The following is a 13,545-nucleotide window of genomic DNA, read 5'->3' on the forward strand; positions in this document are numbered from 1 at the left end:
TTAAGAAATTAACTGGAACCACCGATGTATTTCTCCGCAAAGTTCGGGAATTAAAATATCGAAACCGGTGCCATCCTGAGAACTCGTTCCAAGTGGATCCGGCTTGCGAACTCCACGGCTAGAATTTGTAAATTGCAATATGGGCCCTAAGGTAGTTAAAAACTCAATTAGATATTTTTGTTAGTTAGTCGATTATGCATTTCAAACTTTAGTGCGAGTAATGTCCGCCTATTCGAGCAAGCCAGCTCATGAATTAAATCAAATCAGTTTATTCGGACATGAACATGTCTACACAGGACATGTTCACGGAGTGACGCAAAAGGAGGACGCTAGTAGCATACTTCCCGACAAGGCCTCACCCCGGGTCACACATCAACTAGAATATCTGCCACACGCATACTTTAAAGATTTTTGAAAGTGTTCGCAGAAACACCCTGTATATGTACTTATACTACGAGAGTTGTCACATGCTTTTGCTCTCTTATATGGGTAGGGAGTTTTCTTATTCTTTAAATACGTGCTGCAGATACGAGCAAGTTGTGACGGCAAGTAACCTACGAGAGTAACGCTGTAACCTGGATACGTGGCGTTTGTCGCTCAATATTTATTTCGGCGCTAGATGTGTTGTGGCCGGGCTCCGCTCAACTACACGTCACTTTTCCCGGCTGCTGGCTTACACAAAATACACAAAGTCCGCGCCGCCCACCGGCCCATCCTTGTAGCTTTCTTGGAATCGCTGTCGCAGAACAGAAGGTGGGCGATCCTGTTGCCACGTATCCTTACACCTCAGGAAAAATAAATTGTCCAGTTGTTTCGTGGTGCGGACGCGCTCGCGACGGTGACGTCGAGCAACGTTACCTTCGAGTCGTGGCTCAACCCGAACAAGCGTTCCCGAAAGGCATTCTCCGAAGAGGACAGTGAAGAAGCAGTTTGAAACGCCTTTTCCACAAGTCCTTTAGAGTACGGGTACGCCGTGCTTGCAAGGGCACCTTTTAATAAAGAAGCGCAAACTGCCAGCTTTCCCAGAAACGTTGGCCACAAGCGACATTTACAACTCCTTAGAGAGGCTGAATTGTGTGTGTTCCGAAGCGAATGAAGAACACCCACTTCTTGTCTTTTCACCTACCTTCGACGCAGCTGCAGCAGTTGGTGCTGGCGCTGCTGCTTGTCTCAGGGGGAAGCCGTGTTGCGTGATCGCACCTTCAATAGCACTTCGTGGTTTCCAAATGCATTGGCTCTCCTTCTAGTAAGTTTGGACAACAGAGGCGAAGCCTTGGAGTCGCCGTTGTCCATATCACAACTCCCCCTCCACGCAGCCCGTAACCCACCACTCATTCAAATATTGGTTCACGGCAGCAGGAATCCAGCCGGAAGGAATTCGTTTCACAACTGTGAGTACCTGCGAAGCACCAAGAGATGTACAAAACTTACATTAAAGGGATTTCAGAAAATAAGGGAAAGAAAACCATGCTTCAAGTAAGCTTGTGGGTAATATGTTTTAGCACTATTTGCTTGTATACATTAAGTTTCTTCGAAAAGCCTCCATAAATAAAATTCCTTAGGTTTTGAAATATAATTGAATATTGTAACAACACAGCATGAATTATTAGACTGTTCCATGTGCTTAGTGTAATAATGGAATATCAAGATAAAGAAATGGAATGTTCTGCAACATTGTTACATGCATTTAGTCAAAAAGAACTACTACTACAACTCGCGAACTTGTTCCACAATGTAATCTGCGAACAACGTCTGTTTTTCTGTGCGTAATAATGTACAAGCTAGTAATATTTGATTAATCTATCTTCAGTAGTATTGGTTCTTACTCGTAGCATAAATCACGCATAAGAAACATTGGAAAATGGTGGTCTTGTGGGAGCTTTTCTGCAGTCAATTTTATTAGGATTATGATACGGATGGGGTTAGAAAACACTGTAGATATTGTCGTTTGCAGAATGTCGCTTAACACTTTTTCCGGACTCCTTTAACTACATATATTCAATGAGAGTTTCCAGTTTCCAATAAAACTGGGAACTCAAAATTTGTTGATTGTTGCTTTCTGGTAGTAATCGCCGTTATTCACGCATCTTGCCTTCGTTTTGACGTCAATTACGTGTAGTAAGCAAGCAAATATCCCATTACCTCCAGTACCTTACTTTCTTTAGTTATTTGGCAAGTTTTTTTAGTGTTTAATACCATATTCCTAACGTTAAACGAACAATCCACTTATTCTTCTGAAGAAGCGCTCAAGTTATTTGATCGTAAATGTGCATAACGGACTCTTGATCTCCACCAGGAAAGCTCTACATATATAGATTTTACATCTATACATTTTACATATATATATATATATATATATATATATATATATATATATATATATATATATATATATATATATATATATATATATATAAGAGATATGTTGGTCTTATTCACGAAGACGTTCCAGTACGAGGAAGCAGTTCGTAAAATCAAAAAAAGCCAGGCTCAACTCCTGTTGACACTTGTGATTGGCTCGTCAACCATGTGTGTGTGTATAAGAAGTGTGGTTTTAGAGGAATAAATATAAGTAGAAGTATTCAAGAGCACCTTGTTTGTGTATTAAGCTAGGTCTGCCTTAATGGGCCCGAATTCCAAAGCCCTGTATACTTGTCGAAATGCAGACGGCTACAAGACTCAGCGAACACACATAATCGCGACTAATTCCAGCGGTAACGCCTGTTGGGGTGGCCAAATCGATAGGTGCCAAGGCTGTCAAAACACTGGCTTGCCAGCGAGAAGGTGCGTTCTATGCCGCTTACCGAAGCGTGCGTCCGTGGCGTAATAGTTTATGCAGGTTGTCCCGCGTAACTTAAGCCAAACAAGAAAAATATGCAAATGTCACGTAGCTGGACAGAACCAATGTAATGTTGTTTGCCGTTGCTTCGAGATATTCAATTTCTTTTATTGCACCTAATTAGATAACTATTTTAAATAATTAATCAACTTCTCCAATATTATAATTAGATGAAAAGTATCAATTAGAAAATTGTAGAGTTACATGACAAACTACAGATACAGCTTTCTGTTGCTCTGTACGTGCTTCATAAAAATAGTTTTCCGAGCGTGAAAGAATCCCATGAATACACGCAAAATGCCTCGAGCGGCTAGCCGCATGGCCATTTTGCGTGTTTAGGAAAAATAAATGAATCATGTTCTAAAGTCTAATGCGTGACTGGCAAGAGAGAGAGATCAAGGACAGGAAAGGGGGTGAGGTCAACCAGACGAGCACCCGGTTTGCTACCCTACACTGGGGGTGAGGAAAAGGGCAAACAACACAATGTTCCAGTAGAGGTGTCTAAAGTTAGGGGAGTCGCTGACACACAAACTTCCGAACGAACCGTGGGTGTGCCAAAAATCCGCCGAAGCTGCTCCCTGAAAGACGACCAATCACGGAAGTCCCTCTCGTGATTCAGGAACCATGTCTTGGCTACTTGAGAGACGTAAAATCGTACATACTGGTCTCCTCGTCAGAAGTTGCTGTGTCCTTTCCTAGTCTGACTATGACTGGTTGTTGCTTGTCCAAAATGACGTCAATAATGTGGTCCCTTTATCACATATTCCATTCTTCTTCAATGACATGTTTTACATTGTTCTTTCACTTCTGTGGACTTGCTCGTGCTATGGCATCTGCAACATGCTCCTTCAGCTCTTGCATTTTGAATACGCGGTTCGCAGAAGCCACATAACGCTTCATGTCACTCCGCACCCTCTATATGGAGTTGAGCTGGCAGTGATATGATGGTAACCTTGAAACGAGGTGTCCAGCAGCAGCAGCAATAAAGTCTACATGGTATGTCTTGCCATCAACTTTTATAGCCTCAATAAGATTCAAAAACTCTGCCTTTACCACATCGTTTTTCCAAGAAAACCCATATTGTGAAATAGGCGCCTGCATTTCTTTTTTAAGGCTACTCATGCGGGGAACTTGTTCTTGCTGCACCGTGTAGTACAGCAAATTGTCCAGGACTATCACAATGTCCTAGAGAAGGCGTAGTAGTAGTGTTTCTTGGAACCACTTTTCATAGTGGAGCCAGTCCATCTCTCCGTGGTAACGCTCTGTGCCCTTTCTCGCTTGAAATTTTTCCCTGGCACTTTACGCAAAACCATTAGTGTTCCCGCAGTGCGTTGCAATCAATCGGACACCCTTACTACCTGGGCTCTGCAGAGAGAGAGAGAGAGAGAGAGAGAGAGAGAGAGAGAGAGAGGGAAAGAAAGAGAGAGATTTTGCAGGAAGACATCATCATCATCATCATCATCATCAGCATCATCATCATCAGCCTGGTTACGCCCACTGCAGGGCAAAGGCCTCTCCCATACTTCTCCAACAACCCCGGTCATGTACTAATTGTGGCCATGCCGTCCCTGCAAACTTCTTAATCTCATCCGCCCACCTAACTTTCTGCCGCCCCCTGCGACGCTTCCCTTCCCTTGGGATCCAGTCCGTAACCCTTAATGACCATCGGTTATCTTCCCTCCTCATTACATGTCCTGCCCATGCCCATTTCTTTTTCTTGATTTCAACTAAGATGTCATTAACTCGCGTTTGTTCCCTCACCCAATCTGCTCTTTTCTTATCCCTTAACGTTACACCTATCATTCTTCTTTCCATAGCTCGTTGTGTCGTCCTCAATTTGAGTAGAACCCTTTTAGTAAGCCTCCAGGTTTCTGCCCCGTAGGTGAGTACTGGTAAGACACAGCTATTATATACTTTTCTCTTGAGGGATAATGGCAACCTGCTGTTCATGATTTGGGAATGCCTGCCAAACGCACCCCAGCCCATTCTTATTCTTCTGATTATTTCCGTCTCATGATCCGGATCCGCCGTCACTACCTGCCCTAAGTAGATGTATTCCCTTACGACTTCCAGTGCCTCGCTGCCTATTGTAAATTGCTGTTCTCTCCCGAGACTGTTAAGCATTACTTTAGTTTTCTGCATATTAATTTTTAGACCCACTCTTCTGCTTTGCCTCTCCAGATCAGTGAGCATGCATTGCAATTGGTCCCCTGAGTTACTAAGCAAGGCAAAATCATAAGCGAATCGCAAGTTACTAAGGTATTCTCCATTAACTTTTATCCCCAATTCTTCCCAATCCAGGTCTCTGAATACCTCCTGTAAACATGCTGTGAATAGCATTGGAGATATCGTATCTCCCTGCCTGACGCCTTTCTTTATTGGGATTTTGTTGCTTGCTTTATGGAGGACTACCGTGGCTGTGGAGCCGCTATAGATATCTTCCAGTATTTTTACATATGGCTCATCTACACCCTGATTCCGTAATGCCTCCATGACTGCTGAGGTTTCGACTGAATCAAACGCTTTCTCGTAATCAATGAAAGCTATATATAAGGGTTGGTTATATTCTGCACATTTCTCTATCACTTGATTGATAGTGTGAATATGGTCTATTGCTGAGTAGCCTTTACGGAATCCTGCCTGGTCCTTTGGTTGACAGAAGTCTAAGGTGTTCCTGATTCTATTTGCAATTACCTTAGTAAATACTTTGTAGGCAACGGACAGTAAGCTGATCGGTCTATAATTTTTCAAGTCTTTGGCGTTTCCTTTCTTATGGATTAGGATTATGTTAGCGTTCTTCCAAGATTCCGGTACGCTCGAGGTCATGAGGCATTGCGTATACAGGGTGGCCAGTTTCTCTAGAACAATCTGTCCACCATCCTTCAACAAATCTGCTGTTACCTGATCCTCCCCAGCTGCCTTCCCCCTTTGCATATCTCCTAAGGCTTTCTTTACTTCTTCCGGCGTTACCTTCGGGATTTCGAATTCCTCTAGACTATTTTCTCTTCCATTATCGTCGTGGATGCCACTGGTACTGTATAAATCTCTATAGAACTCCTCAGCCACTTGAACTATCTCATCCATATTAGTAATGATATTGCCGGCTTTGTCTCTTAGCGCATACATCTCATTCTTGCCAATTCCTATTTCTTCTTCACTGTTTTTAGGCTTCCTCCGTTCCTGAGAGCATGTTCAATTCTATCCATATTATACTTCCTTATGTCAGCTGTCTTACGCTTGTTGATTAACTTCGAAAGTTCTGCAAGTTCTATTGTAGCTGTAGGGTTAGATGCTTTCATACATTGGCGTTTCTTGATCAGATGTTTCGTCTCCTGCGATAGTTTGCTGGAATCCTGCCTAACGGAGTTACCACCGACTTCCATTGCACACTCCTTAATGATGCCCACAAGATTGTCGTTTATTGCTTCAACACTAAGGTCCTCTTCCTGAGTTAAAGCTGAATACCTGTTCTGTAGCTTGATCTGGAATTCCTCTATTTTCCCTCTTACCGCTAACTCATTGATCGGATTCTTATGTACCAGTTTCTTCCGTTCCCTCCTCAGGTCTAGACTAATTCGAGTTCTTACCATCCTGTGGTCACTGCAGCGCACCTTGCCGAGCACGTCCACATCTTGTATGATGCCAGGTTTAGCGCAGAGTATGAAGTCTATTTCATTTCTAGTCTCGCCGTTCGGGCTCCTCCACGTCCACTTTCGGCTATCCCGCTTGCGGAAGAAGGTATTCATTATCCTCATATTATTCTGTTCCGCAAACTCTACTAATAACTCTCCCCTGCTATTCCTAGTGCCTATGCCATATTCACCCACTGCCTTGTCTCCAGCCTGCTTCTTGCCTACCTTGGCATTAAAGTCGCCCATTAGTATAGTGTATTTAGTTTTCACTCTGCCCATCGCCGATTCCACGTCTTCATAGAAGCTTTCGACTTCCTGGTCATCATGACTCGATGTAGGGGCGTAGACCTGTACAATCTTCATTTTGTACCTCTTATTAAGTTTCACAACAACACCCGCCACCCTCTCGTTCATGCTATAGAATTCCTGTATGTTACCAGCTATATTCTTATTAACCAGGAATCCGACTCCTAGTTCTCTTCTCTCCGCTAAGCCCCGGTAGCACAGGACGTGCCCGCTATTTAGCACTGTATATGCTTCTTTTGGCCTCCTAACTTCACTGAGCCCTATTATATCCCATTTACTGCCCTCTAATTCCTCCAATAGCACTGCTAGACTCGCCTGGCTAGATAACGTTCTAGCGTTAAACGTTGCCAGGTTCATATTTCAATGGCGGCCTGTCCGGAGCCAGTGATTCTTAGCACCCTCTGCTGCGTCGCAGGTCTGACCGCCGCCGTGGTCAGTTGCTTCGCAGCTGCTGGGGACTGAGGGCCGGGGTTTGATTGTTGTGTTCATAGGAGGTTGTGGCCAAGTACTGCACCAGGGTGGCCAATCCTGCTCTGGTGAGGGAGTGCGTTACCGGTTCTGGTCACCGGGATCAGGCCACACTCCAGGCCTGTTCGTGCAATTTTATCAACACGCGGATTTCTTTTTAAAATCCGGTGGAAAAATGCCGGCACCGGGATTCGAACCACGGACCTGTTGCACGCGAGGCGGGTGTTCTACCTCTACGCCACCACCGCAGGAAGACATCGCTGACATGCTACTCTGCGTGGGAAAGGGAATTGGGGAGAGAAAAAGAGAATGAGAGAGGTGCAAAAGAAGAATAAGGAAAAAAATTTGGTACCGAGTTTTCTGACTCATGGGCTGCGGCGTGCTATTTTAAAGTCCTTCGGTGTATGCACCGTCCTACAATGAGGTGACAGAATTCGCTGCGTGAAATGTGCATGAGGGTGACAGAGCAGAACTAAAGTGTCTAGAATTGGCCAATATTTTCTAAGTATGTGAATAAAAAGTTCATTGCACGCCTCTGTTCTGTGAGGCAGGATAAAGGGCCTGAGACACAGCCAAATGACAAAGGTCTCTGTGTAAGCGAATGCATGCAATGTTCACAGAACGCAGGCTCTTCGGCATACGCTCGACACTCGAACAGGATATGCTCTACGGTTTCAAATGATCCACAGTTTGGGCTCTGCAGGCCAACTGAGAGACCAATCCTCTTTGCTTCTTCAGCTGTTTTCCCCCTCTCGTCGACCCACACCTTATCTGTCCTTTGTCCTACGTTAACCCTCGTTTCGTGAAGGTATGAGAATGGGCACACGTTGACGCCGCAATTTTTCAATTTGCCGCCAGTTCTTGAGGCCAGCCACTTAATTATGTTAGTGTAGTCTCAATAAGAAGGGCGTTGCGGGACCGTTTCTTAAAAAGAAAAGCTGTCTTCATGAGCATGTGATGCATTGTTACCAGTGAAGTTAAAGGCATCGTTTCATGATCGTTTAAGTGAGAGGCAAGCTGTAGCACAGTGGGTATTTCGTTCCTCTTGAAATAGTCATGCCCTACTTGTCGCTGCACGGTCAAGTGGAAATCGTCGAGCTTTTTTTCCCCATTCGCGACATGGGCATAAGAGAATAGATATGTCAACATTCTTTAGCTAACTCCCGCACCCCCACCCCTTTGAATATGTTCTACTGGGTAGGTGCCCGAATAGAGAAGCACTACAACACTCAAGACGTGAAGGAGTCGGCTGCAGAAAATTGAAGACGTCGGCCACAGAGAAAGGAAAAAGTGGGCCTCAAAAACAGCTGAGTGCGGCGAAAGTATTAAAGCGACCAAATGGGGCCAGAACACTGATTGAATAGGGAGTGTTGATCTACGGAGATGTGCAAAAGTCGGCAACAGATAATTGAAGACGTCGGCTACAAGAACTGAAGAAGGAGTTGGGAACCGAAGTAGCTGTTCAGAAGCCTCAAGGGAAGAAAAATCAGTCTGCAGCGTGCATTATTGCGCTAAGGGCGTTTTGCTAAATAGAAGTGAAGAAAAAGTTTAGTGAAGTCATTTCAGTAAATATAAAAGAAAGCTACGCTTTTAAGCGATTCTCACATATGCGAGGGATGCGCCGATTTTGACTGCGAAGGATTTCTTTGCCTAATTTCTGGCATATAGGGGTAGGTAGCTAGCTAGGGAGGTAGGCTCATGTGTCTCCTTACTTTAATAAAAAGGAGAATTGGAGGACGCCTAAGCTTCGCCTTTAAGAGTGGAACGCGACAGCATTCAAAGATCCCTGACCACAATGTCCCTAACTGCTCCTCACGCTTGCCGGCAACTGTATCTTATGTAATGGTAATGTTTACCGGGAAACGCTGGCGCGGAACGCTATGCACGAAGCCGAGCTTTCGGGTAGAAACGCGGCTGCTAGCGTGGGCCGCGGTACGACGGAGGCGAGCACCAGCTGCAGGTTTCGCGAGGAACGAGGCGCGCCGCCTGGTTCCTTGCGCGCCGGCGCGCGGGCAGATCGCGGATGCCGCGGCCGGTCTATGAATGGTAGCAACGCTGGACAAAGGGTCTGTTTGACTTTCCGCGTAACATAATTATGTTTTTTCGTATATTCAAATTACAATATGAAGCTATCATGTCTGTAGGTTGTGTGTATGTCGTATTTCAGGATTTTTCTGATGTATTTTACTTTGCGAAATTTAATTAGTTCAGTAACCTCATTGCCCTACGAGGAGGGTCTGCGTGGTTTGGCATGCGTGGTTGGGTGTGCGTGGTTCGGGATGATTTTTGCCGAAACGATGGTCGCCAAGGTACGCCGACGCCGGATTTTCAGCGACACGGGGAGTTAAAATAATGTATGACCGGCGGTGGAAACGAACTTCTCCCATCGAGCACAAGCCCGGGTACTTTGACTATCAGGCTACGATCGCTTTTTTTTCGTTATTGCCTTTCTTGGGAGCCATTGGGCTCCCAAGAGTTAATTGACGCACAGCTACAATTCTGCCGATGTTTTCATTGAAGTATAACCTTGTCGGTTGCACATCCACGTCAACATTGGTCAGCGTTCTTGAACTGCCATCATAGATCGCGAGATGCTGTGAAGGCTCAAGAGCATAGTGAGCTCTCGATCGCATCTATACTTGTATCGTTAAAAAGCCAGCCAGCCTTTTGAAACGCTCAGCGCGTGCGCCTTGTGTCACTTCTACAGCCAACCTGTATATGGCTAGCCGATTCCTCCGTCCGTCCGTCCTTCTCTTGGTCACATGTACGCCGAAAGCTCCTCCGGTGTAACCCCATGTGCATGCGCGAAAAAGAAGAGAAAGAAAGGCGCGCGATTAGCCAACACCACCTAGATAGCACAAGGCCTGTTTACTCCGATCAGTGACGTCACGTTACCTGGTCCAAAATTTCCATTGACAAGGCTGGCGTGATGAAAGCGGTGACGTCAAAATCACAGTTGCTTACTCGGGGCATCCCCATTAGATTCTATGGCAGTCGGGCCAGGTAACATGGCGTCATGGATCGGAGTGAAAAGGCCTTGTAATATCTAGGTGACATTCGATTAGCTGCACCAGTAGTGACGTCGCTGCTCTCCGTCGCAACCGAGCGCCCGCGCGCGCGCTGCAGTTTGTATCCGGCTCCGAAATGGGTAGGCCACGTGTCCTGCATACTTCTCAGGAGCAGGCAGCTTTCGAGCCTGGGCAAAAGAATAGGCTGTGTAGCCGAGCGCGAACAGCCACGGCGGAGCGAGGATCCGGCAGTCTACCAAGCCGTTCTTTATTGAACCATCGGGATTAAACCAGTGATAAGCACCAGGCGCACGTTTCAACTGCGTTGGTTAACCATATGCACGGAGTGCTTGGGCGGCGACGTTTTTCGTCGTCTTTCTTTTTGAGAGCTGTGCGCGCTTTAGGTTAGGAAGTCCCACGCTACATATTAATTTGAAACGTCCCACATCATTTAAATTATGTTTAGTTGCCGAAGTTGACCTCTCGAAATATTAACTTAATTCCACGTTACTTCGCACCATCCGGGTATACGGCGCTATTGCTTTAACGCGTCAGACTTAGGCATCCGTCATCAGATGATCATTATGTCAAATTGGTAACATACATCCCTGTCGACTTGCAGGTATGGACTAACCAGTTGCGTTTTGCACGAGAGCCACTCACTTAGCCCTGGCGCATTAATGTTTGCCTGTTGCGCTTTCGCTGCAGCTAAATGGAAGCGTTACGTCTTTCGTGGCTGGCGATCGTCATGGCTGTAATCGTTGTGAACCTGGACAACGTGGCGGCGAGGCACGCGGGTGTAGAGCGCAGAGACGTGAGAGGCGCTGGTCGCGCAGGAAAGTGCAGGGACAGGCATAAGCATCGCCCTGACGACGGAAACAGGAAGAAAGGCGGGTCAAGCGGAACTGGTGGGTCGGGTGGTGGTAAGTATACGTCGTCCCCTGGCTATGCAACATATACTTGGAGGCTAAATGCAAGGAAGTTTCAGTTTCGTTAAATTTGTTATAATTTAACAAATACATGAATAGCGTCTACTACTGAGGCTACATCGACAAAGCTGCGGGGCTGTGTACTCTTGTGTTTACAAATGTGTACTCTTCTTATTAGCAGCCTTTAACTAGTACCTAAACCGACAACGCGCGCACCTGGTGGTTAGCAGATGATATGTCAAAAGCCCTGGCACGTTGCCTCAGAGATTATTTTGAGCGTTCCACAGGCGGTGCCCGATTGGGCACCGCAATCTCGGAGGCCATGCCGAGGAGTCACGCCTTCCGAGTCATGCGTTACTTCCGGCGAGCGGTAATGGCGGCGTTATTACTTTTAAAATCTATTTCGGGGTAAATAACGCCTTTGTGTTTATTTGAAAGTTTGCCATGCGGCCTAAAATGTTTGAAGGCTCAATTTATATCTATGTGAATAACAAATAATTTATTGTGCCAGCCTTTTCTGACATATCCACTTGCATATTAAAAGTAAAATTTACCATCGAGGCTGCGGATCTATATACACTTGATGAACATAGGCCTTTCATGTGGCCCAAATTTCATTGTGGTTGGCCAGGAAATGGAAGATTTACTCAAAGAGCTCGCATCTGAGTACAATTGGAAAGGAGAAACTGTTATGCCTTGCATTTAAAAGAGTAAGGTAAAATTTACTACCCATATGAAGGACACCTTAGAGTTAGGCCCATCACATATTAGAAAAATTAGAGAAAATGTTTGAATTAAAAAAAGAAGAAACTCGAGTCTCGAGTTTACAACTATGCGACTCAGCCCTAGAACGATCTCACAGTTTTGTAGACGGCACCTATTGAGACGTTGGAAGTGGACAGAAAAGACGGAGAGAGAATAAAAAAAAGAACCAGAGCCAGTTAGCCGGGAACGGATTCTTTTTTCTGGTTAATCAGAAAAAGTCTCGTTTTCTGCACTGCCACCGGGTAAAGGGATTTAAGGAGACGTGAAGGGAGAAAGACGAGTGTAGAAACGGAAAACGGAGCACGATATGTCACTTTCACAGCTTATCTCGAAGGCCACTAGTCCCATGGGACCGAACAGCGGTGTACTGCGGTTGCCTCTATAACGATCCCGACGTCCATTGTGAGCAATGTCCAAGGATATTTTGCTCTGACTGTGGCTGCACTGGACAGCCGGCCACCTACCGAGGCGTGCTAAATTTACATCATATACGGCGACCTGAGGTGTACTAGTAACTTGTGAGTAGGACTCTTGCAAAGCTCTTTTAAAACATGGGAACAATTTCACTGAAGCTGTGGACTCATATATTCAGTTTTTCCACTTAGCATGCTCTAACAGATTCAGTTTTACGGAATTGCAGGAGGCATCCGTTTATGATACTGCATTACGGATTTGTAAACTTTGCGCTTCAGTTTTCTTCAAAGTTGCTGATTCACTGCTATTGTGGAAAAGGCTTTGAGGCCCCAATTTCAATTCTGCTTACCGGAGTCTTTGTAACTTACCTTTTCCCTCTAACTGCAGCAAAAATGATCTGAATCTGTTGAGAATTTGTGTACTGCGAATATTTATTGCATTCCACATCTATTCGAATAGGGAAGCCTAAGTTTACCCCGAGTTAAACTGAAGGGGGAAGCTCAGAAGGAAGAATTTCGGTAAACTGCAGAAAAAAGAACTGCAATATGGTTGTTTGCGAGGCTTGTTGGTATGACGGCCTAATACAGCAGACAGGGTCAAAACAGGACAAAAGATTAAAAGGCGAAAACCGCAGTACGTATGTCATTAGTTTTCTTAATATTTTGTTCCGTTCTTTCCGCCGTTTGCCGTATCGCGTGCATCCGCAGCACTTTCCTATTGGGAGATCAGGCCATCATTTCTTTGGCTTCCGCTTGCGTCGATTGTATAGTCGACGAACAATAAAGAAAGGCCTCAGTTGAGCAGATACGACCTTTCACAGAAAAAAAAAAAGAAGAGTCGAATACATTTTTTATGCCTACTTGTTATACGTATGGAAGTGCCAAGGCCATCCATGACAGCTCAGTACTGTATACGCACGTCATATCAAATCTAGTGCTCACGGTTAAGCTTACCGCACGGCCTACACTACATACTGTATCGAAGAGGTCACATAGTTTACAATAAAGCGAGGTCTAAAATATAGTGCCTCTTTTGCATCTTGTTACTTATTGTTGTTTTTATTAATTTTTAGCTCTTTCCCGTGCTTCATTTCGTGATATTCTTACTGAGAATAGTACCGAATACAGTTACTGGCATATGACGCATTTCACATGCGAGAGCCATCTCAAAAAGGAAACTTAATA

General features: G+C 45.1%; 1 protein-coding gene across 1 annotated transcript in view; it reads left to right on the top strand.

Moving 5' to 3' along the window:
* Positions 1-1,150: 1,150 nt before the first annotated feature.
* Positions 1,151-13,545, top strand: part of LOC142570910 (endochitinase-like) — a 30,649-nt gene continuing 18,254 nt past the window's right edge. Inside the window, exons 1-2 of the mRNA XM_075679209.1 lie at positions 1,151-1,391; positions 10,962-11,176. Coding sequence (XP_075535324.1) covers positions 10,966-11,176 — 211 coding nt within the window. The 5' untranslated portion in view covers positions 1,151-1,391; positions 10,962-10,965. The remainder of the gene's footprint in view (positions 1,392-10,961; positions 11,177-13,545) is intronic.

This window comes from Dermacentor variabilis, chromosome 2 (genome assembly GCF_050947875.1).
Source record: "Dermacentor variabilis isolate Ectoservices chromosome 2, ASM5094787v1, whole genome shotgun sequence".
Lineage (NCBI taxonomy): Eukaryota > Metazoa > Arthropoda > Arachnida > Ixodida > Ixodidae > Dermacentor > Dermacentor variabilis.